The sequence below is a fragment of the Trichosurus vulpecula genome, chromosome 4 (genome assembly GCF_011100635.1).
Source record: "Trichosurus vulpecula isolate mTriVul1 chromosome 4, mTriVul1.pri, whole genome shotgun sequence".
NCBI classification, from domain to species: Eukaryota; Metazoa; Chordata; class Mammalia; order Diprotodontia; family Phalangeridae; genus Trichosurus; species Trichosurus vulpecula.
The window spans coordinates 441,186,337-441,213,727 of NC_050576.1; the positions used below are offsets into that span (position 1 = coordinate 441,186,337).

General features: G+C 53.8%; 1 protein-coding gene across 1 annotated transcript; it reads left to right on the top strand.

The window, feature by feature from the left end:
* On the top strand, nt 1-25,808 carry LOC118845582 (transmembrane protein 211-like). The gene is made up of 3 exons (XM_036753563.1): nt 1-246; nt 13,662-13,800; nt 22,652-25,808. Exons 1-3 carry the CDS (start codon nt 1-3, stop codon nt 22,876-22,878), a joined length of 612 nt encoding a protein of 203 aa, XP_036609458.1. The 3' UTR covers nt 22,879-25,808.
* The last annotated feature ends 1,583 nt before the right edge of the window (nt 25,809-27,391 follow it).

Here is a 27,391-nt window from a genome sequence, read left to right on the forward strand (position 1 = left end):
ATGCCGCGCGGCGTGGGCGTGGGTGGCTTCTGGGCGCTGCTGTCATGCGGCCTCGCGGCCCTGTGCGCCCTGGGTCTGCTGTCGCCAGCGTGGATCGTGCCGCCCGCATCCCGCGGCCCCAAGACGGCCCCCCCGCCGCCTCTGGGCCTGCTGGGACCCTGCCTGGCCCCCACCCCGCGGCCCTGCGCCCCCTTCGCCCTCGGGGGCCTGCGCAGCTTCGGCGACATCCCGGCCAGCGCCTGGCAGGTAGGTGACCCCGTGTTCCGCCCCGTCCCGGGCTGGTGGCCCGGGGGTCCTCCTGTCCTGCCCCGACGGCCCCAGGACTGCCCCTCCAGCGTCGGCCCACCGACCTGCTTCGCCGCTGCCCTCACCTCCCGAACCCCGATTCGCTAACGCACACAAACACAAACCCACTCACACTCACGCGCACACACGTGCGTGCACTCACGCTTGCTCACCCTCACGCACACATGCGTATGGCCCGGACCGTTTCTCTAGTCGGGTGCTGGGAAAAGCCTGGGCTTTCTGGCGGGCGCAGGGTGACCTCTTGAGGGAGGGAGTGCCCACGGAGCCCAGGGAGTGCTGGGTGCCCATCCTGGCCTTGCTGCTGCTGCCTCCTTGGGCCAGCTGGGGCAGGACCTCGCTTCTCCCTGGCCTGTCTCAGCTTCTCTCTGCGGCTCACAGGGGCCGATCCGGTCCGGCCCTCCTTACACGTTGGCCTTGCTAAGGGAAGGAGAAATGTTGGCAGAACAAAGGGACTCTTATCCAGGAGTCACCAGGGCTAGGTTAGGGGTCTTTGGGATTGGGGGGGTTAGGTTCCATACCCAGCCCAGCCCGCTTCCCCTGGTGGAGGTTTCTTGGGGACACAGGAGTAGGGGCTCCTTTCCATGCAGGGCTGAGCCCCAAGGAAGCTGACTGTGGGTGCTCTGGTGCTGGGCACTAGGTAGGGGTGTCCTGGCTGAGTTTGCACTCTCTGGTTCTTCCTGCTGGGCTGTGAGCTTATTGGCCAATAAGGGAAGTCAGCTCAGTGCCTTGGAGCCTGCTTTTCCTAAGGGGAGGATTGAGGGGGAGGGGGAGGGCTCAGCCACCCTTTTTACCCCATGAAAAAGGTACAATGGGGGATAGGGAGAAGTGGCCCCTTCTCCACAGGCCCTGAGACCTGTGCGGGGAGGGAAAGAGATAAGAGAGGGAGACAGGTGCCACAGTCATGGGGTTGTTCCCTGGGGATGCTGGACCGGAAGGAGGACAAGTCCAGCCACATAGTTTTCTGTGAAGAAACTGGGCCTGTTTAAAGAGGGAGGGTGTGAAAGCTGGCCTGGACCCCAGGACTCAAAGAGCTATGTGATTGTCCCAGGGATCCCCTTTATTCTGCTGGAGGGTGGAGGTAGAGAGGGAGACCCCAGAAGGAGGAGCAATAGCCAGTGGGCTAGAGGGCCAAAGAGCAAGATTGAGGAAGAGCTGGAGGGCTGGAAATCTCCTGACCCAGGAGAACTGTCCACCTGCCAAGTGCTCCCTTCAGGGCAGGAAGCTTTGAGCTGATCCCAATAGCCCCTCGTGTGAGGCCAGAGAGGAGCTTCTCAGTTGGCCTCAGTGACCTCTGAGGTCCCTTATCCTTCTGAGCTTCTTCTCAGGCTCTCAAAGGCCTGTAGGTGCAAAGCCTCCGTGCTGCCCTGGCCCCACACCCAGCTGCCGACTTACTTCGCCCCTCCATCACTGCAAACTCACCTGGAAGGAGTTGTCTCTGGGAGAGGTGCCTTTCCCTCCTGGGTCCCTTGGCACTAGCCCCCTGCTAAGGAGTGCCCTCCAAGGTTTCCACTTTCTTGGCTTCTCGCCGTCTGCTGCTCACCCCCATCTGCTTTGGGCTTTCTCTGCCTTGGCTCCGATGGCATCTCCTGAGCCTTCTCTGCCCCCCTCTTTCTCTGCTTCTTTCCTGGGATCCTTTTCTTTCTGCCTGTCTTCTCCAGCCCTGCTTACACCTACGCCCTCTCCTCTCCTGTCTTCTTCCTCTCTAACTCTGAACTAGACAGCCTCATTCCCTGGGTTTCTGAAGTGGTCTCAAGGCTGCAGAGGAGGTTCTGTGTCCCCAGGCCCACACTCTCCTCACATCTCCAGCTGCTCAGCCTGGAAGGGCCCGGATGGAGCCAGCTGCTCAGCCCTCTCCCCTCCCCTCACCCAAAGCCATTCTTCTTCGAGCCTCAGAACTTATGGCTGTGGCTCCAAGGCCCTGGTCACTGAGAACTCAGGTTTGGCTTGGACTCTCACCCTTCCTTCTCAATGATCAGTCCTGCCAGATCTGTCACAATACCTCCAGGGCATCAGAGGGGCCATCATAGCCTCCTCTCTCCTTGACAATCCTTCCCACACACTGCTGCCAGGCTCACCTTTCTTGGGCATGGATCTGCTCATCCCTGTTCTGCTCTAAAACCTTTAGTCACTACCTTTCCCACTGAGATAAGTTCAAACTACTGCTGGCATTCAAAGCCCTGCAGTCTTGGTAACACCCTTCCTTGTGCACCTTAGTCTATATAACTCCCTACCACATACTCTAAACTCTGATTCAGACCCACCTCTGAACGAAATGGGGGCTGCTTACTCCCCCATGTCTGTGCCTTTGCTCATACCATCCCCCTCACCTGGGAGGTCTCACCCATCCTTTGAAGCCCACCTCCTCCGGACAGCCTTCCCCCACCACCACATTGCCACCCCTCCCCCAGCATCTGTGGCAGCTCCCTGAGGGCAGGGACTGAGCCTCCTCTAAACTCTGTACCTCCTTCAGTCTTGGGGCAGGTGAGATAAGTCACACAGCAGGGCAGAAGAAAATATCATGTCTGTGTTCTCCCTTCCCTTCAGTCCAGCCAGCATCTGCTAATGGCCCAGCTCCTTCTCTGGGCCAGGTCTCCCATTCTCCATCAGCTCCCCCAGTGCCAACTCACCCACCTGTAGCCCTTTCTGGGTTGCAGTGGTATTTGCCCAGGGACATAGCCAGGAAGGGACAGAGACTAGGGCCTCTGGCAGGAAGTGTTGACTGAAGTAGTTAACTGGGCAAGGGAGGGCATGTCCGCAGCAGGTGGGCATGGAGGGTACTGGATACCCCACCCTGAACAAAGAGCAGGGAATGGGCAGCAGGTTCAGGAGGGTCCTGCTTGGTGGCAGTGGGAAGGAGCCTGTCTCTCGGGAGCCAGAGGGGGCCTCTCTCTGTGAGACCCTGGCTCCACCTGCAGCTCTCCAAGGGGCCCACCTGTCCAAGACCTCAGAGGCTTTACCTATAATAGTATGAGGAAGGGAGGCCCCAGCTCCCTCCTGGCATCTCATGGCTCCCTGATCTGGGTGGGGGATGTGGGGGAGCCTGGCCCTGGATCCATCCCCGCTCTACAATCCCCATTTCCCAGCCCACATGCATAAGGAAGGAGTCCCACTGATGCTCTGAGCTCTGCATTCACTTCAGGTTCCTTCCCAGCTCTAAAAATAGCCTTGGAGCCTGAGTATTTTTGCTGCAAAAACAGGACACCAGCAGGTCCCTGCTGCTCCTCACAGGCACGTGCCAGCAGTATCACTAGCTGGGGAAGGGGCTGTGCAGCGGGCATGTTCAGAGCCCCCACAGGTTTTCTGAGCCTGGCAGGACCCTGGGTTCCCTCTCTAGCTAGGTCAGGGCAGCCAGCAGCCCTGGGGGTAAACCCATCCTGAGGCAGATGTTTGCCAGGGTGGAAGGAGAATCGGAAAATTTGTGCAGTGCGCCTGGCAGGCGGGTAGGCTCAGCAGTTCTTCAGGTCCCTCCCCCTGCCCCCAGAGCCCAGAGCTCCAGATTGGGACAGCCCTGCCTGAACCCCTAGGAAAGCCTGAGGAAGCCTGGTCTCACTCAGCTCTGGCAGCCAGGCCTCACTCTGTCCTGAGCCGAGGTAGGGGCTGGTGTGCTGGCCCAAGAGCCAAATCAGATGCCCTAGCTCCGAATTGTGGCTCCGCCACTGACTGGCTGCCTCTTCTGGGTTTCTTCAGTTTCCTCTCCTGCACATCAAGGGCACTGAATGACATGTTTCAGTCCCTGAGGTCCCAGCCCTGCCCAGGGCAACCCAGGTGGGTGGCCTCACATGGAAGGTGGCTCTCCTTGAAAGGAAAGCCTGGGCTCTGAGCTGGTCTTCCATGGAGGCCAGGCTGCTGTTGGTGTTCTCTCCCAGGATCCCCGGGGACACTTTGGTGAGATCACAGGAGAGGTTTGGGGAGTTCAAGCTGGCTTGGGGGCCCAGCTGCGACTGAGCCTCACTTCGAGACTCCCCTGGCTCCTTCCCCACCTGCACTCCCCTAGACAGGAATCTGGGGGGTAATCTTGCCTGGTCTCCTCCCTCTGTCTTTCTGCACAGTCTGATGTCAGGTCCTGCCCATCCCCGTCTCAGGTGCTTCCTGGACCTTTCACCTTTCTTCATGTGCTGCCGAACGCCAAATCCCCTTATCGCTCCCCACTGCCTACTCCATAAGGGTCAGTGTCCTTGGCCTGCCTTTCCAGCCTTCTGGAGCACATGCTCCAGGTATTCAGGTTCCCAACAAACAACTCTCTTTTCTTCTGCATGATAATCCCTGTAGGTTCCTGCTCCTTTGTTCTCAGAGAGGCCATGGGCCCCCCTCTGTCTAGGGCACATGCACCATAACTGTGATTGTTTGGGGTCACCATGTGACTGGAGAGCAGGCCATCCCCTCCTTGGCTTCTCTTAGACACCCTTTGGGAGCTTCTGCAGCTCACACTTCCTTGGCTAGGCAGTCGCTGTGGTTGTGGTTGTTGAGTCATGTCTGACTCTCCTTGTCCCCATTTGGGGTTCTCTTAGCAAAAACACTGGAGTAGTTTGCCTTTCCTTCTCTAGCCCACTTTACAGATGAGGAAACTGAGGCAAACAGGGTGGAGCGACTTGCCCAGGGTCACACAGCTACTAAGTGTCTGAGGCTAGATTTGAGCTCGTGAAGCTGAGTCTTTCTGACTCCAAGCCTGGCACTCTGTCTCTGGTACTCTTCCAAACAGCCCTGCTGGGGCATCCCAGGGGCATCGACTCCTTGCCTTCCCTGGGGGGAAGCTAGATTTGTTGCTGAGTCTGGCTGGGGGTCTCTAGGTGCTTCCCAGGTGGTTCCCTGGCTGGCCTGTGGGCCCCTGGGTCTCAGCAAGCCAAGTCAATGCCAGGTCTTGTGATGGGAATACAAAAGAAGCAGAAAGCCTGCCCTCCCAGGGCATACATTCTAATGGAGTAAGACAATACCCAGGGTAGGTAGAGAAAGTGCTGAGGGACAGGTGTGGCACCTAGAGCCCCCTGGGAGCTGAGCCTATGGAGCCCAGCCATGGGATGTCCTTGGGCATCTCTGCTAGTGAAGGGCAGGTAGCTCCCAGAGTGCTGAAGGGGCTGGGGGTGGGGCAGGAGGAGGGTCCCTTTCCTCCTGCCCATCTCCTCACATTCTTTCCAAGACTCACATCCTGTTTGGAGAAGTCCCTGGGCCCTGGGTGGGAAGGGATGAGGCCCTTGGTAAACAGCATCAGGAAATCTGGACCAGCCCCAGGAGAATTCCTGCCCCTGCCCTGGGCCCCACCTCCTCCTTCCTCTCTGGCAGGATGAAGCCTGGGCACTTAAGTGCAGAGGGTGGGGTCTACCCCCTCTATGCCCCTCCCCAGGCCTCAGCACTTAAGTGCAGAGGGTGGGGTCTGCCCCCTCTGCCCCCCCCCAGGCCTGGGCACTTAAGTGCAGAGGGTTCAGTCTGCCTCCTCTGCCCCCCCCCCAGGCCTGGGCACTTAAGTGCAGAGGGTGGGGTCTGCCCCCTCTCTGCCCCCCCAGGCCTGGGCACTTAAGTGCAGAGGGTGGAGTCTGCCTCCTCTCTGCCCACCCCCCTCTGCAAGCTCTAGTCCCTTTTAAGAACCATCAGCTTAGCTTGGCCCCTGATCTGTGGCTGTTGTCTCTTAGTTTGCTTATCAGATTCCCCTGCTCTTTCAAGTTAGGCCCAAGCTCCTTGGAGCCTATGGGGAAGGCCCCTTTCACAGATGAGGGGACTGAGGCTAGGGGCACTTAGTCAATGCTGTGCCTGGCAAAATAGGTGTGGAATAAAGTGCTGAGTTGATTGCCATCAATTAGCTGATGTTTGAGGCAGGGGGTTGCTGGAAGGGACCTCCAAGGTCACCTAGCCCAATCGTCTCATTTTACAGAAGAACAGAGGCCTAAGGAGGTGGGGGGCTTGACCAAGGTCTCACATGTAGTGGAGTCCAGCTCTTGCCCAATATCCCAGGCAATACCTCCTCTATCCCTTCCAGGACTGTCTGCACTGTGAGACTTGGGGGCACATGACCTCATAGATAGTGACTTGGCAGGAGGCTGAGGCATTTGGGGGCCAGGATGTTGTCTCTGACTTTCCTCTGCCCTCCTCTTTCTCTGTGGCCACTGAGTTGTTGGGGACTGATTTCCCTTCCTTCTCGGCAGGGCAAGAGGCAAGCCCTCCTAGCCTGGTACTTGAGAGACCCCCATCCCCTGGATGATCAGGACAGGTGCCACTGAACAGACGAGAGAGGCAGGGCAGGGGCCAGAGGGAAGGAGAGGTTTCTCTTGAGAAGACTGAGGGTCCACTCTTACCAACCTCACAGATTTCTAAGTGCTCCCTTTGGGCCCTGAGGATACAGATACCAGCTTACATCCACCAGACCCCTGGGGCCAGATTCAGCTTTACCACTGGCCAGTCCCCTGACCCACCACCTTCTCTGAGGTCCTCTCTCCCTCCTGAGCTCTCACTGGCCTGAAGAAGAGGGTTTAGCCACAAAGAGGCCTTAGCACAACCTCCTAAGGAACTTTTTACCAGTGCACTGGAGTGCCTTGGGAAGTAATGCGCTCCCTGCTGCTGCTGGTGTTCAGGCCTCTCCCTGGAATGTACCCTTGGGTGCCTGGGAGGTCCGTTCCAAAGCTGAGGCTGGCTGCTTACCTCCAGTTTACCTTCCCTCCAAAGCTGCCCATCTGCTGCCCTAGGCAGTGTTGTGGGATTTCCTTCAGCAAGTGGCCCTCAATGGCGGCCTTGGCAGGTTTACAGCCCCCCTGGGGGCTGTTTCTTAGTTTGGGGAGTGAACAAGCCATCTCCCTGGTCCTGTGCATTTCTGCTGCACCTCTTCCTTCTCTGGATCTTGGAAGGAACATCTCAGCTTTGAGGGCAGGGAAGGAGATTGATGGCCCTCCAGGCTGGGCAGGACTTTCAGAGGCTCTGCCACATGCCAGCCTGCATGGGAAATGGGCCACCCTGGGGTCCCCTCCCAGGTAAGAAGGGGGAGTTCAGGGAGGTGACTCCCTTGCCCCCCCATCTCCTGCCATGAAGGTTCCCCCTGGGAAACATCCAGCCGAGCCTTGGTGGAAGGCACCCTCAGCATTTGGTCCCCTACCTCAGAGGCAGTGGCAGGTGCCCAGGTGAATGGGGCACTGGCTTTGGAGAGTCTAGCCCTGGCTCTGACCCTGAGGAGCCCAAATGCAGCCTCTCTAATGCTGCTGGCCACTTCCTACCCTCCAGCCCAAGGCTTGAGCCCAGGTCTGGCACCTTGCTTCTCAGTCCTTGACTTCTCAGGTTAGCCTGGCATGAAGCTAGGCACCCAGCTGGCACCAAGCAAGACTCCTGGCATTGCAAGGACCCAGGCCTCTTTCTCAAGACCTGGGATGGTAGAAAGGCAAGTCAGTCTTAAGTACCTGCTGAGTGCCAGGGCCTGCTAGGTACTGGGACAGAGAGAGAGACCTGAGAAGCTGGGTGCCTGCCCTTCAGGGGCTCTGCACAGCCCCTGTCCCCAGGGCTCAATCCTGACCTCAGAGCGGGCAGAGGCTAGCTAGTCCAGAGGTCTCAGTCACAGAGGCGCTGGGAGGGCGCAGTTATAACCCAGGGAATAAAGGGTCAGTTGGGGACTCAGGTCCAGGCCCGTGTCCACTGAAGCCCACTGCCTTCCTGGAACCCCACTGGTCAGTGCTGACGCTGGATGGGGCTCCAGGAGGGATGGCCCCCACTGCCCCAGCCCTGCTCTTGTGGCACTCCCTGGTCTCTGGATGCTTCTCGCAAGGAAGCCAGAGCCAGGGCAGCCCCAGACACTGGCTTCTACTTTGGCAGGCTTAGAAGGTCTCCGGCTCTGTCTCAGGGCCTGGGAAGAGAGAACTGTGATTCTTTTGGGGGCCTCCACGACCCTCCCCCTCCAAGCTGCTGGGCAGATGGATTATTCACTAGAAAGCGGGACAGTGTTCTTTTTTTTCTCCTCAGCCTCAGCTGGGTTCTCTTGGCACGACCACAACAAAGCCCCTGGGGATTCCAGCCTTTCCTTTTGATGCGCCCCCTCCCCAGCTGTGCCTGACTTCTGGGGCTGAAGGCTCGGGGAGCTGTTGAAGGTCCCACCCCACTGGGCGGGGCAGAGTCAGGGAAAGGGGTGTCAGGCTGGGGTGCCTGGGTGGGGTGGAGGAGGTGGGTGCCAGGCTGGGGTGTGAAGGGTGGGGTGGAGGAGGGGGGTGCTGGGCTGGGGTGCCTGGGCGGGGTGGAGGAGGGGGGTACCGGGCTGGGGTGCCTGGGCGGGAGGGGGTGCCAGGCTGGGGTGTGCAGGGCGGGGTGGAGGAGGGGGGTGCCAGGCAGGGGTGCCTGGGCAGGACAGGGGACTCCTTTGTGTTCCCAGGGTGGTGGGGCTGGCCCTGATGCTTCCCAGCGATGATTCGGCCCTGTAGCTTTGGTCCAGCCCCGCTCAGCCTGCAGCCCTTCTTTCCTTCTCATCCTCCTCCATTCCTGCTGCAGGCCCCATAACCTCACACCCTGTCTCCAGTATCCCCACTGCAGCCCAGTGTCCATCGTCCACTCAGTCCCCTCTCAAATAGGTCCTCCTACAGCCTAGGTCTAATTCTGTCCCACACAATCCCTGGAGACTCCCTCTGTTTGGCCTTCAGGGCTCTCCTCACCTGCCCCTACTGCCTCTCCAGTCTTCTCCTTCCCCAACTCAGCCTGCTAGCTATTTCAGGAACCAGAGCCTCCATCTCTCAGCTCCCAGCATTTTCCCTGGCCATCCCCCTGGCCTGGGATGCTCTCCCTCCTCTGCTGACCTTCCTGAACCCCACCTTCTACAGGAAACCTTTCCAACCCCTCTTAATTCCAGGGCCTTCCTTCTGCTAATCATTTCCTATTTGTCCTGCAGAGAGCTGTCCCATAGCCTTCCATTGTTGCTGGCACTTCCCTAGATGCCGCCATCCCCTCAAGCCTGTGTGTCCCTCCTAGAAAAAGCTGTCTCTGCTCCTGTCCCAGATACTCCCATTCCTCAGCCATTGCTAGTCTGGCCACTAACCTCATTACTTAACCAGGAATGGCTCTCTCAGGATGTCCCAGGAAGGCGAGTGCTTGAGGCTCTGGCCTGGGCCCTTCTCTTTCTCCCTGAGAATCTCTCCCCTCCCGTGGGTTCAATTAGCATCTCTATGCTAATAATTCCCAGGCTGATTTATCTAATCCCTGCTCCTTTCCTGAGCACTAGACTCACTCCACCATCAGGAAGGAGATGTCCCTGAAGTCTGCATCCAACTGTGTCACTGCCCTGCTCCTTAGCACCTCTAGTATCGAACACACCCTCCCTCACTTGGCATCTGAAGCCCTTTGTGACTTGGCTTCACACTTACCACACCTTGCAACCAAGGTGGCCTCCTCAGAGGAAGCCTAGGATGAGCTATCCCCTCTCCCATCTCCATGCCTTTTCCCTGGTTGGTTCCCTTGCCTGGAATGTTCTTTCTCCTTACCACCACTTCTGTCTTTCAAGATAGATTAGATAGGTAGATAAGTAGGTAGAGGAAAGAAAGCAAGATGGATAGATAGATGAGAGATAGGGTTTTTGATTACTGTTCAGTCATTTCAATCATATCTGACTTTCGGTAACCCCATTTGGGGTTTTCTTGGCAAAGATACTGCACTGGTTCGCCCTTTCCTTTTCCAGCTCATTTTACAGATGAGGAAACTGAGGCAACAGGGTGAAGTGACATGCCCAGGGTCACACAGCCAATAAGTGTCTGAGGCCAGATTTTAACTCAGGGAGATAAGTTTTCCTGACTCGGCCCAGCGCTCTATTCACTGTACCACTTAGCTGTCCCTGATAGATAGGTAGATAGATATAAAGATAAAGATGGACAGACAGACAGACAGATAGATAGATAATGTGGATGGATAAACAAATGGACAGAGATGATGGATGGATGGATGGATGGATGGGTGGATGGATGGATAGAAGGATAGGCAGAGAGATGGACAGAAAGATGGACAGATAGATGATGGATGGATGGACTAAAGGATGAAGAGAAGGATGGATAGATAGATGGACATGCAGATAGATAGTAAGTAGGTGAATGGATGCACAGATGAACATATGGATACACAGCTGACAGACAGATGGAGAATGGCTGGTTGGTTAAAAAGTCTTACTATTGGCTAGGTACTGAGACTGATCTGAGCAAGCAGGATGGTCCCTTTCCTCAAGGAGCCTACATTGGACAACTGAAGAAAGGACAAGTGGAGGGGAGGGGAGGGGGTAGCCTGTCCAGGGGACACTTAAATGTTGGTTGATGGCCTGATCTGGGCAGTGGGGAGCCCAGCCTGGCTGGGGCAGAAGATGCATGGCCAGGCAGGGGGTGGGAATGACTTGGGGGCACATGGAGGTGCTTCCCACTCCCTTCGTGGGGCTGGCTCTGGCAGCCGGTACCGATGCCAAGCAGGGGCCATGGGGAAGGTGTGCAGCAGTGCCAGGACCCCTCCCCCATCCTGGCTCAAGGATTGGAGGCTGATGCCAGGATGTTTCTATGGGTTGTTAGCAGCCTATTCATCCTCTAGCTCTGATTTATCACCTGCGGGGGGGAGCAGGGTGGGGGGGGAAGCTGGGAGATTTTATTGGCTCATTTCCATGGTAACCCCGTTGACTCTGAAGTGGGCTATAAAAGGAAGCCTCTGAGTGGGGGCAGCTTAAGCTGGACCAGGGTGATCCTGGAAGGTGGGAGCGGGAGTGGAGGGAGCAGGGAAGGGGTTCCTGCTCTGGCCAAACCTCGGGAGCACTGGGACTGGCAGTTGGCAGCTTGCTCCCAGCATCTTGCCCCTACTCATAGGGACTTCCCCAAATCACTGTCCAGGAACTTCTGGCCCTGAGGGGGTGCCCAGAAAGTCCAGCCAACAGGCATTGTACCAAGACCTGTGCCAAGCATGGGAGATTCAAAGAAAGGCAAAAGCTGGTCCTTGTGCCCCTTGAGCTCACAGTCCAAGGTGCAAACAAAAAGGTTCTAACAAGGTACAGCCAGGATAAGCTGGGGCACTCTCAGAGGGAGACAGGAGAATTAGGGAAGACTGGCAAAGGCTTCCTGTAGAAGGTGGGATTTGAGCTGGAACCTGAAGGAAGCCAGGGGAGCCAGGAGGCAGAGAGGAGGAGGGAAAATATTCCAGGCAGGGAGCATAGCCAGAGGAAATGCCTGGAGTCAGGAAATGGCATATCTTGTGAGAGGAACAGCCAGAGGGCTAGTGTCACTGGATCAAGGAGTACATGGGAAGGAGTGGGATAGCTATAAGAAGATTGGAAAGGTAGGAGAAGACTAGGTTATGAATTAGGACCAACATGATTTTATATTTGATCCTAGGGATCCATGGAAGTTTATTGAGTAGGAGTGATGCAATCAGACTTGAACTTTAGGAAAATCACTGACAGCTAAGTGGAGGATGGACTGACAGGGGAGAGACTGGAGGTAGGCAGACCCACCCCCAGGCTACTGCCACAGTCTCAGCACGAGGTGACAAGGGCGGGCACTGGAGTGGGGGCAGGAGCAGAAGAGAAGGGACATGTCTGAGAGATGTTATGAAGGATTTGGCAACAGGTTACATATCGGGGTGAGAGAGAGTGATAAGTTGAGGATGACACCTATTGTGAGCTTCTCACCTGGGAAAGTGGGATGCCCCTGACAGTGATAGGAAAGTTAGGAGGAAAGGAGGCCTCAGAGGGAAAGAAAACCAATTCAGTTTTGGACTTTTGAGTTTAGTAACTGGGACATCCAGTTTGAAAGTCTGTGGGACATTCAGATTGGGAAGTCCAATAGGTACCAGTTGGAGATGAGAGATGGAAGTCAGGGCTGGACGAATAGATCTCAGTCATCCTCCCAGAATCATCATTGAATTCTTGAGAACTGAGCCCTCACCAAGCTCACCAAGTAACATAGTATAGAGCCAGAAGAGAAACAAGGGCCCAGGACTGGTGGGTGAGATCTGGATGAAGGTGCAGCAAAGGAGACTGAGAAGGAATGGTCAGATGGAAGGAGTGAGTGTTGAGGAAGAGGGGGTGACAGTGTCAGAGGTGGCAGAGAGGCTGAGGAGAATGAAGATTGAGAAAAGGTCATTGGAGATGACCATTCCAAAAGCATGGTGCTCTACAACGGTGTCTGTCTGGGGCCAGTGGCTGAGCCTGTCCACCAGCAGCATATACCTAGCAGGGAACAGGAGGGCCTGGGGACACCACCTTCCTTTGGTGGAGTCTCATGTGCATGGGAGACTTCTCTGTCATGGTCATCTGGCTTGTAAGGAGATCTCATTCAGTGGGCCAAACACTATTTGCTGTAGATAGAAAGAGGAATCCAGATCAGGGGGAGAGAAGGTCACAGGAGCAGGAGTGCAGAGACCACTTGGTACTAGCCATATGTGAATGTGAATCTTCACTGTAACATCCTTGATGAGTGGTGATGGGCCATCCATTCTCTGCACCTCCTGAGTCAGTACCTTGGAGAGCTCTAAGTGGGAGGAAGTTTGTTTCAGCATCAATCAGGCTCTTGGCAGCTTCCCCTCCTCATTTCTGATTCAGTCCTTGGGGACTAGCATTGCCGCCCCCCTAGGCCCCCCCCCCCCAGGCCTTCAGCTGGAGGTCCAGGCTCTCCCCACTCCTGGCTGCCTTCCTCCTGACACTAAGCCTGACTTGCCAATGCCCTTTGTAAGCCACAGGGTCCAGATCTGAGCACAGTCCTCTTCGTGGGGTCCAACAAGTCAGAGGAGAGTGGGTCAGTCACTCGCCTGCCCCTGGGCATCTGCTCTGCCTCTTGTATGGGACCAGGCTCTGGCTGCCCTTAGGAAGCTTATAGGGAAGAAGCCGAGTGAGTGATCAGCCCTGTCTGTGGATGCCCTGAAGTGCCAGGGGGGCAGAATAGAAAGAGACTAGAGAGGCCTGGGTTTGAGGCCTACCTTGGACTTTGACGTGCTCCATGACCTTGGGCCCATCGTGTAAGCTTTGGGGCCTCAATTGTCTCATCTGTAAAATGAGGAGCAGGATACATGCAGGGCCTGCCATCCTGGGTTGTGGTGAGGCTGCCACCTGGCACTGGCTGCTGTGGCTGATGTGACCCAGGGGTCTGTGGGCACCAAGAAGTGACCTCTCTGGGGGCCAGGGAAGACTCCTGGGCAGAGGCAGCATTTAGTGAGACCTTGAAGGATGAATGAAAGCTGGTTGGTGGGGGAGTGAGGCCTTCCTGAGCCCTACTCCCTGAGGGGAAGGTGGGTCTTCAGTGTCTGGAGGCATCCACCCTGGAGCCCTGGGGCCTTGTCCTGTCCCTCACTGACCTGGTGGCCCATGTCTCCCAGCCTGGGACCTGGTCCTGTCCTTTGCTGACCCGGAGGCCCGTGTCTCAGCTGCTTCCCTCTCTGTATCCTCACAGACCAGCACCGTGCTGTGCTCGGGAGGCTGTGTGCTTCTGGCCCTCAGTGCCCTGCTGGCCGTCATCTCTGTCTTCCTTCCCAGCGGGCTCTTGGAGAGGCGAGTCTGTGCCCTGGCTGGATACATGCAGATGGCAGCAGGTGAGCTCCTCCCCCTCCCCTGATGCCTGGGCCTGGCCCCTTGCTCCTTCTGGGGCCCCTTTGCTCTCCTCATTTTCTTCTGGAACCAGAGTACAGAGGTGCCTGGTGGCAAGGACCGAGGGCTCTCCCCCAAAGGTCAGCATTTAGGGAAGCCTGGAGAGGACCAAGGAGGGATTCAAGAGTCATGGGCTCTGGCTCCCAGCACCATAAGACTCCCCCTGCAGTATCAGCAATAATTCAGTCCAAGCTTGAAGCCTCCCAGGGATGGAGAACTCACTACCTTCTGAGACAGCCCATCCCACTTGGGGATACCCCTCTTTGGGGCAATGTTTTCTTCTGTATCACCCCAAAGTAACCCCATCCTTGCCTGCTAGCTCAGGGCAATGCCCACAAGGGACAGGGTGATACCACATCCCCAGTGGCCTCCTCAGCATCCACATGGCCACCAGCCCTCTTGGCCTGGATGGACTGACCCAGCCAAGAGCTCTGGACAGGGTGACAGTGGCCCTAATGGCCATCCTGAGGGGGAGCAGAGCCAGGGATGGGACTGGAGGGTGGAGGCATTGATATCCCAGGGTTGTTAGTGGCCTCTGACCACTCATTGAAGGAGACTGAGGCTGCCCCCACCCCACCCCTGAACAGCCTTGCCCTCAGCCTTGGATGAAGCAGTCACCAGGGGGCTGGGAAGCTCTAGGACAGTAGAGGCTTGGAGGGAGGCCAAGCCGCAGGAGGTTGGGACTCCGTTCGCCCTCCTCCTCTTTCTCTCCCCCTCCCTCCTTCCCTCGCCCCTCTCCCAGTAATTTTCCCATCCCTGCTGCCTGCTGATCTCCACCCCACAAGACCCCATGTTCTTTGGGGTCTCCTTGATCTCCCAGTTCTGAAGGGGAGGAACAACACAGGAGTCCTGTTGCTGGTGTCCTGTCTCCATGGCCCCAGGCACCAACTCTGACCCTCCTCTGGATGCCAGACTCTGCAGGCCCCAGCCCGAGGCCTGCTCTGGGGAGAGGATGCTCCTGGCAGGGGCACACAGAGGGTGTGGTTGGGCAAGGCTGGCATCAGCTCAGGGATGCTGGGAGGGTTTGTCTATGCTCTGTGCATTGATGCACAGGCCCAGCCCTTCTGATGTGCTGCCCATCTCCCTTCATGGGCAGAAGTAATTGTAGGAGCTGTGTATGCCAGGGCCAACTCTGCTGCTGAAAAGTCAGTCCTGAGTTCCTCAGGAGGCAGGGTCCATGAAGAAGGAAGTGCCACATCCTTGATGCAGGCACATGGCAGCCAGGGGCACCAGCCTCCTCCCCGTGTGCTCTGATGTGCAGTGGAGACTGGATGTCTCTGAGCTCCTCAAAACAACTTTGTTATGAGCAGAGCTCTCAGAGGGCCAAGGGGGGCTGCTGGCTTGGGGGGCAGACCCCTCCTTGCTGCAAACTAGCTCTGGGCCTTAATTTCTCCTGCAAAATGAGGGGGAAGACTTGAGATTCCTTAAAGCTCTAACTGTCTTTGAGGCAGACTCCCTCCCTGCAGCAGCCTTCTTGGGGGAGTGCCCAGGTTGGGGCCCATCTCTGCCCATTTCCTCTCTCCTGTTGCCGTGGGGCCTTCTCTGCCTGGCAGAGTGGAAGCTGCCTCAAACAGACCCCTTGGAGGATGGAGAGTCAGTCCCAGGCCCTTGTTCCACACTGAGGCATCTGGGCTTCCCTTCCGTACAGGATGGGGTTTGCTGCAAGTCAGCAACCAGATAGGGTCTGGCCAAGGGCAGGGATAAGGCACTGCTTTGGTCTTGGGGGTAGGGCACCGTCTGTGGGGAGAGGATGGAGCTCCTTCTCCATGAGATGAATGGGGGTCCCAGGGTTCATGGGCTGGAGTCTGGCTTTGGTTTGCTGTGAAGCGAGAGGCAGGGCAGCCTGGCTAGAATGGAGGTCAAGCTTGTGTCTGCCCAGTAATGTGCACCAGTCAGACTCAGTCCACTAACCTTCCCAGTCTTTTCCTGCCCGTGAAGGCAGAGCAGGGCTGAGTACCCAGATCTAGGGCCTAGCCCTTCTCAGCCCCGAGGGGGCCCAGAGGAAGGAAGGAAGGAAGGGAAGGAGAAGGGGAGAGAGAGGGAGGGGGGAGGGGAGAGAGAGAGAGAGAGAGACAGGGGGAGAGACAGGGGGAGAGGGAGAGAGACACAGAGAGAGAGAGAGCAGAGGGGAGAGAGGTAGGAGAGAGAGAGAGAGAGAGACGGGGGGGGAGAGGGTGGGAGAGAGAGAGGGAAGGGGGGAGAGGGGGAGAGAGAGAGAAAGGGAGGGGGGAGGGGGAGAGAGGGAGAGAGAGGCAGGGACAGGGGAGGACAGAGAGAGAGAGAGGGAGAGAGGGGGGGACAGAGAGAGGGGGGGTGGGGAGACAGAGAGAGACAGAGAGAGAGAGAGCAGGCAGAATCCAGCTTTACATGTGTGGAGGTGCTGGAATCTGATTTTTCCCCCACCCCTACCCCCAATTCACACACAGATAATTGATATGATCACAAAAGGGGCAGATGACAAAGGCAACAAGTTATTTATATGCTAATGAAATGCAAAACTGTGTCTGGCCCTGTCATCCCTTTGGGAAGTGTGAAGGAGTTCTCTAAATGGAAGGGCAGCTGGGCTTGGGTTGAATGAAAGCTGGTCATGCCCCTGAAAGGGAGGGCTTGAGAAAGCTAAGCCCCCCCTCCCCCCAAACCTAGAGTGGAAGAGTAGGAAGTCTTCTGGGTGGGGAGCTGAGACTCCCTGGCCAGACACAAATAGACCCTGGGAGCAGCATTCAAGGCAGGAAGCAGCTTTTCTGGCTGCAGAGAAGAGAGTTGGCTATGGATTCGACAGATGAGTATCCCTGGCAACGGAGCCGAGCTGGGGAGCTAAGAAGCAAGGCCAGAGAGTGGGGCTGAGCCAACAGCCCAGCAGGGGGAGCATCTAAGCAGTGCAGTACTAGCTACCACTTGATCTCCTTAGGGGGAATCACTGAATATTTGTGACCCAAGGAGGGACATGATGACCGTGGCGCGTTAGCACAACCACTCTGATTAGGATAGAATGGTGAGATGTAAGTAGTCAGGCCCCTGTTGGGCTGATCCTGGTGGGAGGGAATGAGGGCCTGAGCCTGAGCTAGTCTGTGGAGGGGGAGGGAGGGGACAGCCTTGAGTGGCATTCTGAAAGATGCTCATGGATGGGACTTGCCAACCAGTGAGATGTCCAGCTGGAGATATGGGCCTGGAGCACTGGAGAGAAGATGGGGTGAGAGGATGTAGATTTGGGAGTGGTTGATCTTGAGGAGACATTGAAACCGTGAGGGGCAGTGTAGCGTGAGATGCACATTGGCCCCAGAGTTGTCCTTATTATCTTTGGAGGCAGTCTATGTTGGGGCCTACACTCCCTCAATACAGTGACCTTGGGCAGTAATAGGATGTGTGGACTGGTCCTGAGCACAGTGCCTGGCCGAAGGACCATGCTGACATCCAAAGAACCTCAGAGAATTCCAGGACCTTGTGAATGCTCTCTGCAGCCTCCCTCATGAAGAGTCAGGTGGCCTCCATTTGCATAACCCTGGCTAGGGGCAGGGAACCTCACATTCATTTTCTCAGTCCTCTGACTGTGGAATCACAAAAGGATTTGTCTGCCACCTGGGGGCTATGTCTATGTTCTCCCATTCACTTTCCGGCTGCTGGGGTATTGGGTCTGCATTCGAGGATCACCAGCTTGCTGGAAGGCTTTCCTCCTGGGACCGGGAACGTGCAGTCACTCGAGTACATTAGTGCCACCACAGTCTTTCCAGTATCACATTGTGTGCTTGGGTAGAAACAGCCTTCTCTGCTGTTTGTTGGCATAATGTGCAAGGGCAGCTTCCTCCAGAAGGCTTTCCCATGCCAAGTTTGGACCCAGGAGGCACTGGAATAGGATATCTTTGAAGTCTGCATGGTCCCATCCCCTGGTTCTGGGGCCCTGGGAGCTGTGTTGGACTGAGTGACAATCTCAGACTGGGGAGAAAGTAGCATCAACAGACCCTGGCCTGGGGGAGGGAGAGACCTCAGGGGCCCCTCCCTTTCTACTTCCAGAGCTTTCTCTCCTTATTCTGTTGCTGCCTTCCCTGCAGAGATTATAGGCAAAGGCTTTCCCCAGCCCCAGATGTTTCTGGTGGGCCTGGAGAAGTCCACATGGCTGGCTCTGGGTAGTTCGCCCTTGCAGGACAAGGGAAGGGCAGCGCAGTAGTCAGCTATTATTGTCGTTCACCCAGTCTCTGGTATTGGGAGTGCAGGAGCTGATAGTGAGGAAACTCCCATTGCCAGCACCGCCTTCTGCCTGAGTTTGGTCCAGGTCCCTCTGCCTGAGTTTGGTCCAGGTCCCGGAGAAGGGAAGCAATGTGCCCCGGGCCCTGGGGACACCACTTCAGAGGCAGGGCTTTCTGACTCCTGCTGGGCTATGTTGCCCCTGGGCCTTGTAAAGGAGAAAGGGGAAAAGTGGACCCTCCCCCAGCAGCCCCCAGGGAGCATGGCTCCTTTCAGCTTTGAGGGAGGGAACCCAGAGTTATTTTTAATTCCCACGAAGCAACATTTGAAGGGAGGCCCACGTCTCTGCCAAGGGAGGGTGTGGCTGGCTTGGTGGGCTGGACTGCCCTCAGGACCGCTAGCCCTGGCCAGGCTTTCTGCTGTCTCACCCGGCCCATGCCCTCCAGTCCCACAAGGCCAGGAGGAGTGAGGGGCCATGTGTCACCAGAGTCCAGATGTTCCTCTGACCCCACGCCCCCAGGATACAGGGCATGAGAGCGTGCTGGAGCCGTGTACATTCTCTCCCTGGCCCCTCTTGCAAACGGTTCTTTTCTTTGGGGTTTTCCCTTTTGATGCCCTTTGTACACAAATGACGATGACGATGATGACGACGACGACGATGATGATGCTAGAAATTCCAGCTCTAATAATAGTTTTGCAAAGTGCTTTATATGTGTTAACTCATCTGATCTTCACAACAATCCTGGGAGGTAGATTATATTATTATCTCCATTTTACAGATGAGAAAACTGAGGCAGACAGAGGTGGAGTGACTTGTCCAGGATCATGCAGCTAGTAAGTGTCTGAGGCAGGACTTAAACTCAGGTCCTCTTGACTCCAGGCCCAGTCCTCTGCACACTGTGGCACCCCCAGCCGCTCCTAATTCAGTGATCAAAAGGATGACCTATCTTCAGCCAGTCTAACATTCAGAACAAGAAAGAGAACTGGGTATCTCCTTCTGGCTCCTTCTTGCCCTCCCAAAAGAAAGGATCGAGAGCCCCAGAAGGTGGGTGGCCACCTGTGGTGGTGTAGGCAGTGGGCACCTGCCAATGTTGGCATCAGCAGCGGGGGAATGTTGCCACCCCCCTCAGGTGCCCATAGCTCCGTGGCAGAGTAAGGAAGCTGAGAGTTGGGGGTGGGGAGCAGAGGGGAGAGCTCTTCTACTGGTTCCCCTGAGATTAGAGGCATTCACAGAATCAAATCAACAAGCATTTCCAAAGTACCTACTATGTGCCAGGTGCTGTGTTAAGCAACGGAGATACAGAGAAAGGCAAAAGCAGGCCCTGGCCTCCAGGAGCTTCCAGTCTAAGGGGGAGCCAATGTGCAAACAAGCACGTCCAAACAAGAAGGATGAATAGAGAATGAGAGCAGAGGGAAGGCCCTCGGATCAAGAGGGGCTGGCATTCCTGAATCAGAATCCACGTGTCGGGAATCCGTTGTGAGAAGCCAGGAGGGCCAGGAGGGAGTCCACTTAGGAAGCTCTGAATGGCAGACAGAGCACTTTGTATTTGGTCCTGGAGGTGATAGGGAGCAGTGGGGAATGATGCAGTAAGACCTGGGCTTTAGGAAAATCATTTTAGTGGCTGAATAGAGGATGGACAGGAGTGGGGGGGGGGGACCTAAGGCAGGCAGCACCCCCACCCCCAGCAGCTACTGCAATGGTCCAGGTGTGAGGGGATGAGGGTCTGTACCAGGGTGGGGCCAGGGTCAGTGGAGAGGAGGGGGCAGATTGGAGAGATGTTATGAAGGTAGAAACAATAGGATTTAGCAACCATGGGGACTGAGAGTGATAAGCGAAAGAGGAGCCCAAGGTTTTAAGCGTGGGTGACTGGGACAAAGGCATTTCTCTCCACCCTTAACACAGAAGTTAGGAAGAGGAGAGGGCATAGGAGAAAGATCTGGAGCTTGGCTCTGGATGCGGGGAGTCCAAGGTGGCCGTGAGAAGGTAGCGAAAATCCATGCTGGACAGCTCTCCTTGAAATACTCGGCAAATGGCTCATCAGTGAGTGAACAAAAGAAGTCATCTCCCCCACACTGACCTTCCTCACTGTTACTTTTCTTGCTCCAAACATGTTTCTTCTACATTTGTTGGATGCTTGAGCCCACCTGACGCCATCATGCATAGAGGCATGTCCTTAACTGTTGGCACTGTCTGGCCCCTCGGCCACCTTCTGGGTGTGCTCTTCTAACGAGTGAGCTCCTCAGAGGCCACTGGGCAGCCACATGCATATCTAAGACACACCCTATCTTTTCTTAAAATTGATATCTTTGCCAACTTCATGGTTTTTAAGTAAAATGATTTAAAGTTTCATAGTTTCTAATTAGAATGATTCCCAATTTCATGGTTTCTAATTAGAATGATTTCCAGTTTCATGGTTTCTAATTAGAATAATTCCCAATTTCATTTCTGGTGATCACATTTTAGGAAAGAGTCTGTCCATAGAAGGATGACCAGCATAGGGAGTCGAGACCAAACAGCAGGTAGTTCAATGAATCTAGGGTTAGGCGGGAGGCAGAAATTTGACCCAAGATACTTGCTAATAGTGTGACCCTGGGAAAGTTTCCATTTCCTCAGTTTCCTCGCCTGTGAAGTGGGGATAATAACAGCCCCTACCTCCCAGAGTTGTCATGAGGACCAAAGGAGAGAACCAGTGTAGAGCGCTTTGCAGGCTGGCATGCAGAAGGCACTAGGTAAATAGTAGTTACTATGCACAAATGTTAGCTCTAAGTATGCATTCAGCTCCTGCCAAGCACCAGACGCTGTATGAGCTGCTTGGGTTACAAAGTTAAAATGAAATAGTCCCTGCTTTCGAGAAGCTTTCACTCTATTGGGAGAGGAAACAATGTTACATAGACAAGATACATAACACCCATCCCTCTCTGAAGGAGCTGGGCATGCTTGGCCTGGAGCAGAGATGACTATTCGAGACATTATAACTATCTTCAGATATTGTTGTCTGTCCATCATTCTCAAAGAGGACCATAGAACCATGACATCAGGGAGGTGATGCCTTGACTTCCAAGTGAATTGGATGTAAGTGAGGGAGGGCTGTGCAGAGTCTCCAGCCTCACTTTCTCCTCCAGAGCCTTCTGGGTCCAGTGGCAAGATCTAGATCAGGACGACTAGAGATGGCCCAGATGCCGATGCAGCCTTTTTAAGCTAAGGTCTTTAACAGGTCTCATATGACACCCATTCAGTGATTAAGGCTAGGTAAGAAATGAGGCAAGGAATGATCTCTTTTACCTAGTGGGGAAAAAAGGCAATCTGGGACGGAAAGACCCTGAGGATTTCTGGCCAAAACAGAAACAATTGCTATTTAACGTTCACTCTGAGGTAATCAGGGTTCAAACAATGACCGAGTGGGCCTTGGTCTGGGACCTGTTGTTGGCCTAGCCTATCAATGGGAGCCAGAGCTATTTGGGCGTAAGGCACAGTCCTTAAGAAAAATAAAATCTGGCCTTTTAAACCCCAAGATATCTTGTGAGGTTTCACAATCAAAATTTATATTCCTTTGGACAGAGCACCCACTGGTAAGGGTATTATACCCTGTGTGGACAGAGGGAAAGGGGAAGGAGGGAGAGAGAGAGAGAGAGAGAGAGACGGGGGGGGGGGGGGGGGGAGGGGGGAGAGCGGGGGGGAAGGGGGGGGAGGGGGAGAGAGGGGGGGGACAGGGGAGGACAGAGACAGAGAGAGGGAGAGGGGGGGGGACAGAGAGAGAGGGGGTGGGGAGACAGAGAGAGAGAGAGAGGGAGGGAGGGAGGGAGGAAGGAAGGGAGGAAGGAAGGAAGGAAGAAAAAAAATATTGTAGAGTCATGAAAGGAAGATTCTGCTTGGCCCCAGAGAGCAGAACCAGGAGTATCAATGAGGGTGGGGCTGAGGGCAAGCTGCAGGGGCATATGGGGAGTGTGAACCCCCTAGTGCTCAGGGGCATGCCCAAATAGAGTTAGCTCTTTGGGGAGGCAATGGGCAGGCTCTTCTCCCTTGGAGGATGCTGGGCAGAGGTCAGACATCCAAGGGCCTGTCTGGGGTGTTATGAAGGGGGTTTTCATTTAGATGTGGGTGGGGTGGACAGTATGCCACTGACTCCCCCCACCCAACACTCACACATACATACACACAGGTTTGGTGAATTTTGTCATCAGAATTCTCCCTTTATAGGCAGCCAGCTCCCCTTGGAGCCATTTATCCTTTGAATGTTTTGACCTCAATTTTTCTAATGTGTAAGTTACTGTAAAAATCTTTAGAAAACCAAACCAAACATTACAATTCAAATAAAATGTTTCAATGCTTTTTTTATCTGGGCTCTCTCCAGCCTTTCCCCTGTTCTCTTCTTTCCTTTGGACCGTCTCACATTTTTGGTGATCTTTGGTGACTGGTTTCTACAAGTCAGGATCAGCAGAGAGAATTGGAGGCTGATAATTGGACCATTCTGGGAATTTCATACTCAGCCTGTGGGGCGGGTCTCTAGCATTTCTTAAAAGACCCCTCCTTAATGTTCCCTATAGACCTTTTGTATCTGGTGTGAGGTGGCCATGTCCCATGCCACAAATAATGGGATCCTCTCTCTTGCCTTCTAGTGTTCATCATGGCCTCGGGGCTCCTGGTCTACCCTTTGGGCCTCAGCTCAGCTTCTGTGAAGAACTCTTGTGGGAACACTGGTGTCTACAATGCCGGGATCTGCCAGATTGGCTGGGGCTACACACTGGCCATCGTGGGGGTCATGCTGTCAGGCTTCTTGCCCTTCTTTGCAAAGTACGCGCCCAAAGAGCACATCTCACCAACCCCGATGCCCGCTATTTTATAGCAGCTGTTACCAACAAAAGGACATCTTATCTCAAACAAAGGGGCAGAAGATATAGGAGTATTCTTTTTTTTGCTTTATTGCTAAAACAAACACAATGGAAACAAGGGGGTCTGTTTCATCACCCCAAACTGCCCTGACCGTCTTCCATCAGCAGGAGTGCCTAAGTCTGGGGTTGCAGTAGAACTCCTGAGAATCCAAGGAGCCTCTGTTCTTCTCCAGGCAGAGATCCCAGCCACAAGGGTCAGGCAAACCACACCTGTCTAGCCTCAGAGGGCAGCGTCTACCTCCCAGTTTCTTTTATGTCGCAAACACAGTCAATCTTTTTTAAAAGTAATTCATTTTCATTGGTGAGTAGATATTAAATTCTTTTATAAACCCAGTTATGACTACCATCAGGGTGCTTTGTCATGTCTTAAGAATAAATTCTCTGGATAGCTAAAAGGAACCATGTGTTGGCCAGAAAGAAGCCCCCTGGATTATGCATGGCCAGATAGAGGCAGGTGGGTCTTGGAAATACAGATTGATGGTCTAGAAAGGCCCACCTGCTCTTCATTTCCCAGGCCTTAGAGCCATGGGAGACCTGAGGGGCCATCTGATCATCTTATGGATGTAGCAAAGCAAGATTCAAACCCAGGTCTGCTGACTTCATAATCAAAGGTTCTTACCATTCTATCATGCTGTTTTCCAATTGGTTATTTTGAAATTTTCCTTAAAAAGACTTCACGAATTATCTCTCTAGGTTAAATATTGGCATTAAGTAGAACAAAATGGAACAGCCAGAGATTTGCCTGATGTCGTGTAGATTTGCTTGGGACCGACTTGAAAGGTATTAGGACAAAAAGGCTGCCATTTTCAAGAGATGGGAGAGATTTTCTAAAAACACAAACATCTTTCCAATAGTGTTAGAACATGGGCCTCTGCACATCTGTGCTGACCACCATGTGTGTGCATGTGTGTGTGTGTGTGTCTGTGTCTGTGTCTGTGTGCGTGTGTGTGTGTGATGGCTGCATTATCTAATCTCAAGAAATCTTAAGCATTTTTGAGGGTCTCATCTTTGTATGGAATCACATTGGTTTTTCTATTGCAGGAGAGTCCAACAAATACACCATTTGCCTTAACCAACAGAGGACTTGGGTTCCAAGCTTATTCCATTGCCACATCTCATTGGGGAAAAAGATTTGTGGTCCCATGTATGCCTGTCTTCATAGTAATTAACAAAGAATGACCTATGATCTATTTTAATGCTAACCAGAAATCTTGTCCGATGAATTTTTGAGATGGTGAGTGGTGCCTGTGATTGGAGCCATCAAATCCATCGTCACAATTAACAACTTTTCTGAGTCCTAAATGGGTTCTTTGTTAATTATTTCTTGTGAAAAATGTACTTGAAGGAAACCAGAGGAAATGTTAGGGAAGGACGGGGCCACTAAACAGAGAAAAACCTCACTTGGGAATAAAGTAATAGAGGCAGATGCATTTTTACCAGTAGAGCTTCCTGAACCCTTCAGATTTCAAACTGAAGAAGAGAATTATTTTGAGCACCATTTTAAGGGGTGTTCTCATGAACACCCAGGGGCATATTGTTCATATTGGGTAATAGAAGTGAAAGGAAATTATGTGGTAAAAAGGAGAAACATTCCGGGGAGTCTGGTGACTCCCCAGAGTCACCAGACCCACCCAGAGAAGGGCTGTGCCACATGAGTGAGGAGCAGGAAGTCTGCAGTGAACCCGAGGACACACACATGCACACAGACCCACGCCTGTGTACATGCACACAAACGTGCACACACCCACACATGTGCACGGACATGCACGCATATGCATCCCATCTTTCTTCAGGTGCAGTCACAGCACATGACACATTCTGGGCTCTTGTTTTCAGAGTTGTTGAATGATGTGATTAGGAGCCCAAAAGGTGGGGAAGAGGCAAGAGGAAGGGGAATAATGATGGATGTCAGGTTATTTCCCTCGTGTTTCCCTTGTTAGGAAAGAGAACCTTGTTTTCTCAAGTCCCCTAGTCCAGAAAAACAAAGGTGATGTTTGGGGGTCTCATTCAGAAGGATGCTACTCCTTCTGCAGGTCTGGATTAGCTGAGAATCTGCCCCTGCTCCTAGAAAGGGCAAGAGAAACAAACTTTGATTCCCTGACCGGTTTGTGCCTTTCCAGTAGAATCTATTCATTCCTGTTTTCGAAAGCGACAAAACCATCCTCAGCCGCCGAGAATGGTGGATGGAGAGCAGCTGACGCCCCAGCATCCTGTGGGATTCCTCCTGATAGCGAGCAAAGCGCAGTGTTTACACTGGTCGGGAAAAGTGATTTATTAGCACAAGATCAGCTACCGTGCTGACATAAGAAATCCCGAAACAAGTAAGCTTGCCTTTGGTAAGCTTCACAGATGTTGATTCCTTGATAATTACAACTGAGCTTCTCTCGAATGTTAGTGTACCCAACGACTTCTCGCACATGATGTGGGAAATCTCAATTTTTCAAAATGTAAAGTCAACTTGCATATTTCCGGTTTTGAATATTTGTGCATTTCTAAAACCAATGCTGCCATTTATCTCACTAAATTTTTCAAAGAAAATATTCTTAATTCAACTAATCACATGTTGATTAATGCTGATAAATCACTTTTTAAACAAATCATATTTATAAGTTGAATTGCGCCAACTGTTTCTTTTTATTTTTTTAAACATGAAACTTACTGGTTCAGGTTCAAATTCCAGGGTTGTTTTTTCTAAATTAAAAATTGTTTCAAGTGTAACTAAACCATGTACTGTCCATACTGTGTTTCTGCATTAACTCGATGGCCACTTTGGGGATGAGGACACTTTTCTGTGCTTGTTGAACGAATATTTGAGGTGTTGAAAATACTGGCATCTTCCATTAGCCAACACTGTAAAATAAAACACGTCGCCTTGTTCACTCTCTTCCCGTCTCTTTGCTTGGCTTTTCATTTCCCTGAATGTCTTTTGGAGAGGACTGGACCTAAGTTTATCAGCAGAAATCCTAACAGCCGGCATTTCCAGAGCGCCTAAGGTTTGCGAAGCGCTTTAGAATATTATCTCCTTTGACCTTCACAACAACCCAGGGAGGTAGATAGTATTGTCACCCTCATCTTGCACCTGAGGACATTAAGTCAAATAGAGGATCTTGCAGCTAGGAAGTCTCTGAGGCTACGTTTGAACTCAGGTCTTGGTGACTCCGGGACCAGAGCACTGTGGCGCCCTCTAGTGGCCTCAGCAGGGTAGTTTTGGCTCCAAGTTGGATGAAGAATTGGTCCAGGTGTCCCCACTACCAGGACAAGATGCTGCTGAGGAAACCTGGAGGTTTCCAGGGGAGAATAATTATAACCGACATTTATATAAACTTATGGTTTACACACGCTATATGCCTCATTTCATTTAATCCCCATCAATCCTGTGGAGTAAATATTGTAGGTATCGTACCAGTCTTCTGAGGAGACACAGGGAGTTTAGCTGGCCTGCCTGTGGCCACACAGCAAACATCTGAGATGGGCTTTGAGACCGGGTACTATGACTGCTGCCTGAATGTCCGCTGGATGTCCCGGATGTCCGACCAAGGGGATGCCCAGAACCTCTCAGAGGTAATCAAGGAAACCAAGAAATTATCTCCAATCTGTAACTACAGCCTAGCACTTGGGTAGTCTGGGTGCCTGGAAGGTCTAACCACTGTGTGTGGGGGAGGAGATGCAGGGGGGAAGGTCCTTAGCACAAATGGTGTTGACAAGCTGGGCCAGGCTACTAGGGACATTCTCTCTGGGAGAACCGCAGGCACATTCAGGGGAGCAGGTCTAACCAGACTGGGACAGCAGCGACCTGGTCCAAGCTGTTCATCTGACTGCCCAGAGCAGTGGGGGAGGGGGGCATTCATGGGCCACTTGGTGCCCCTCCCCTTCCAGGAACCTCCAGGTGAGGGAGGTCCAGGCCTTTGAAGCATGCAGTGATGGAACATGTGGACCAGTTTGGGGGTATTACCCCAATTAACTACCTGTGGGAAGCAAACACCCGCTTCCTTCTCCCCTCCCCCAGCTGGCAAGGAACCCGGGAAGGTCCAGACTATGAATAGCTCCTCCTCTTCCAGGAGCGCCAAGGGCAGGAGGAGTCTGAGCCCCCATCAGTGTTCTCAGCAGTGAGATGAACCTTAATGTAACAATGCCCCGTGGAAGCCAGAATGGGATTTGGAGGGAGTGACCAAACAGATGATGGGAAAGGGTCCAGTGGCAGAATCTGAGAACCCTGGGGTGAAGGTTCTCAGTAGACACCCAGGCCTACTTTGGGAGTATCCTTTTGCCCCTAGGTTTGGTAACAGTCCAATGCCCGCCGGTGCATTGCCATGGTCACCTCTAGGGTGGCCAGCAGATCATCAGAAGGGGCTTCAAGTTTCTCCTGGGTGGAGACTAGTGGGAAAAACTGAGGCATGACTGGGAAGCCACAGCTCTGTTCTCTGAGACAGAGTGGGGAGGGGGAGGTCTGAGGACAAGTGAATTTCC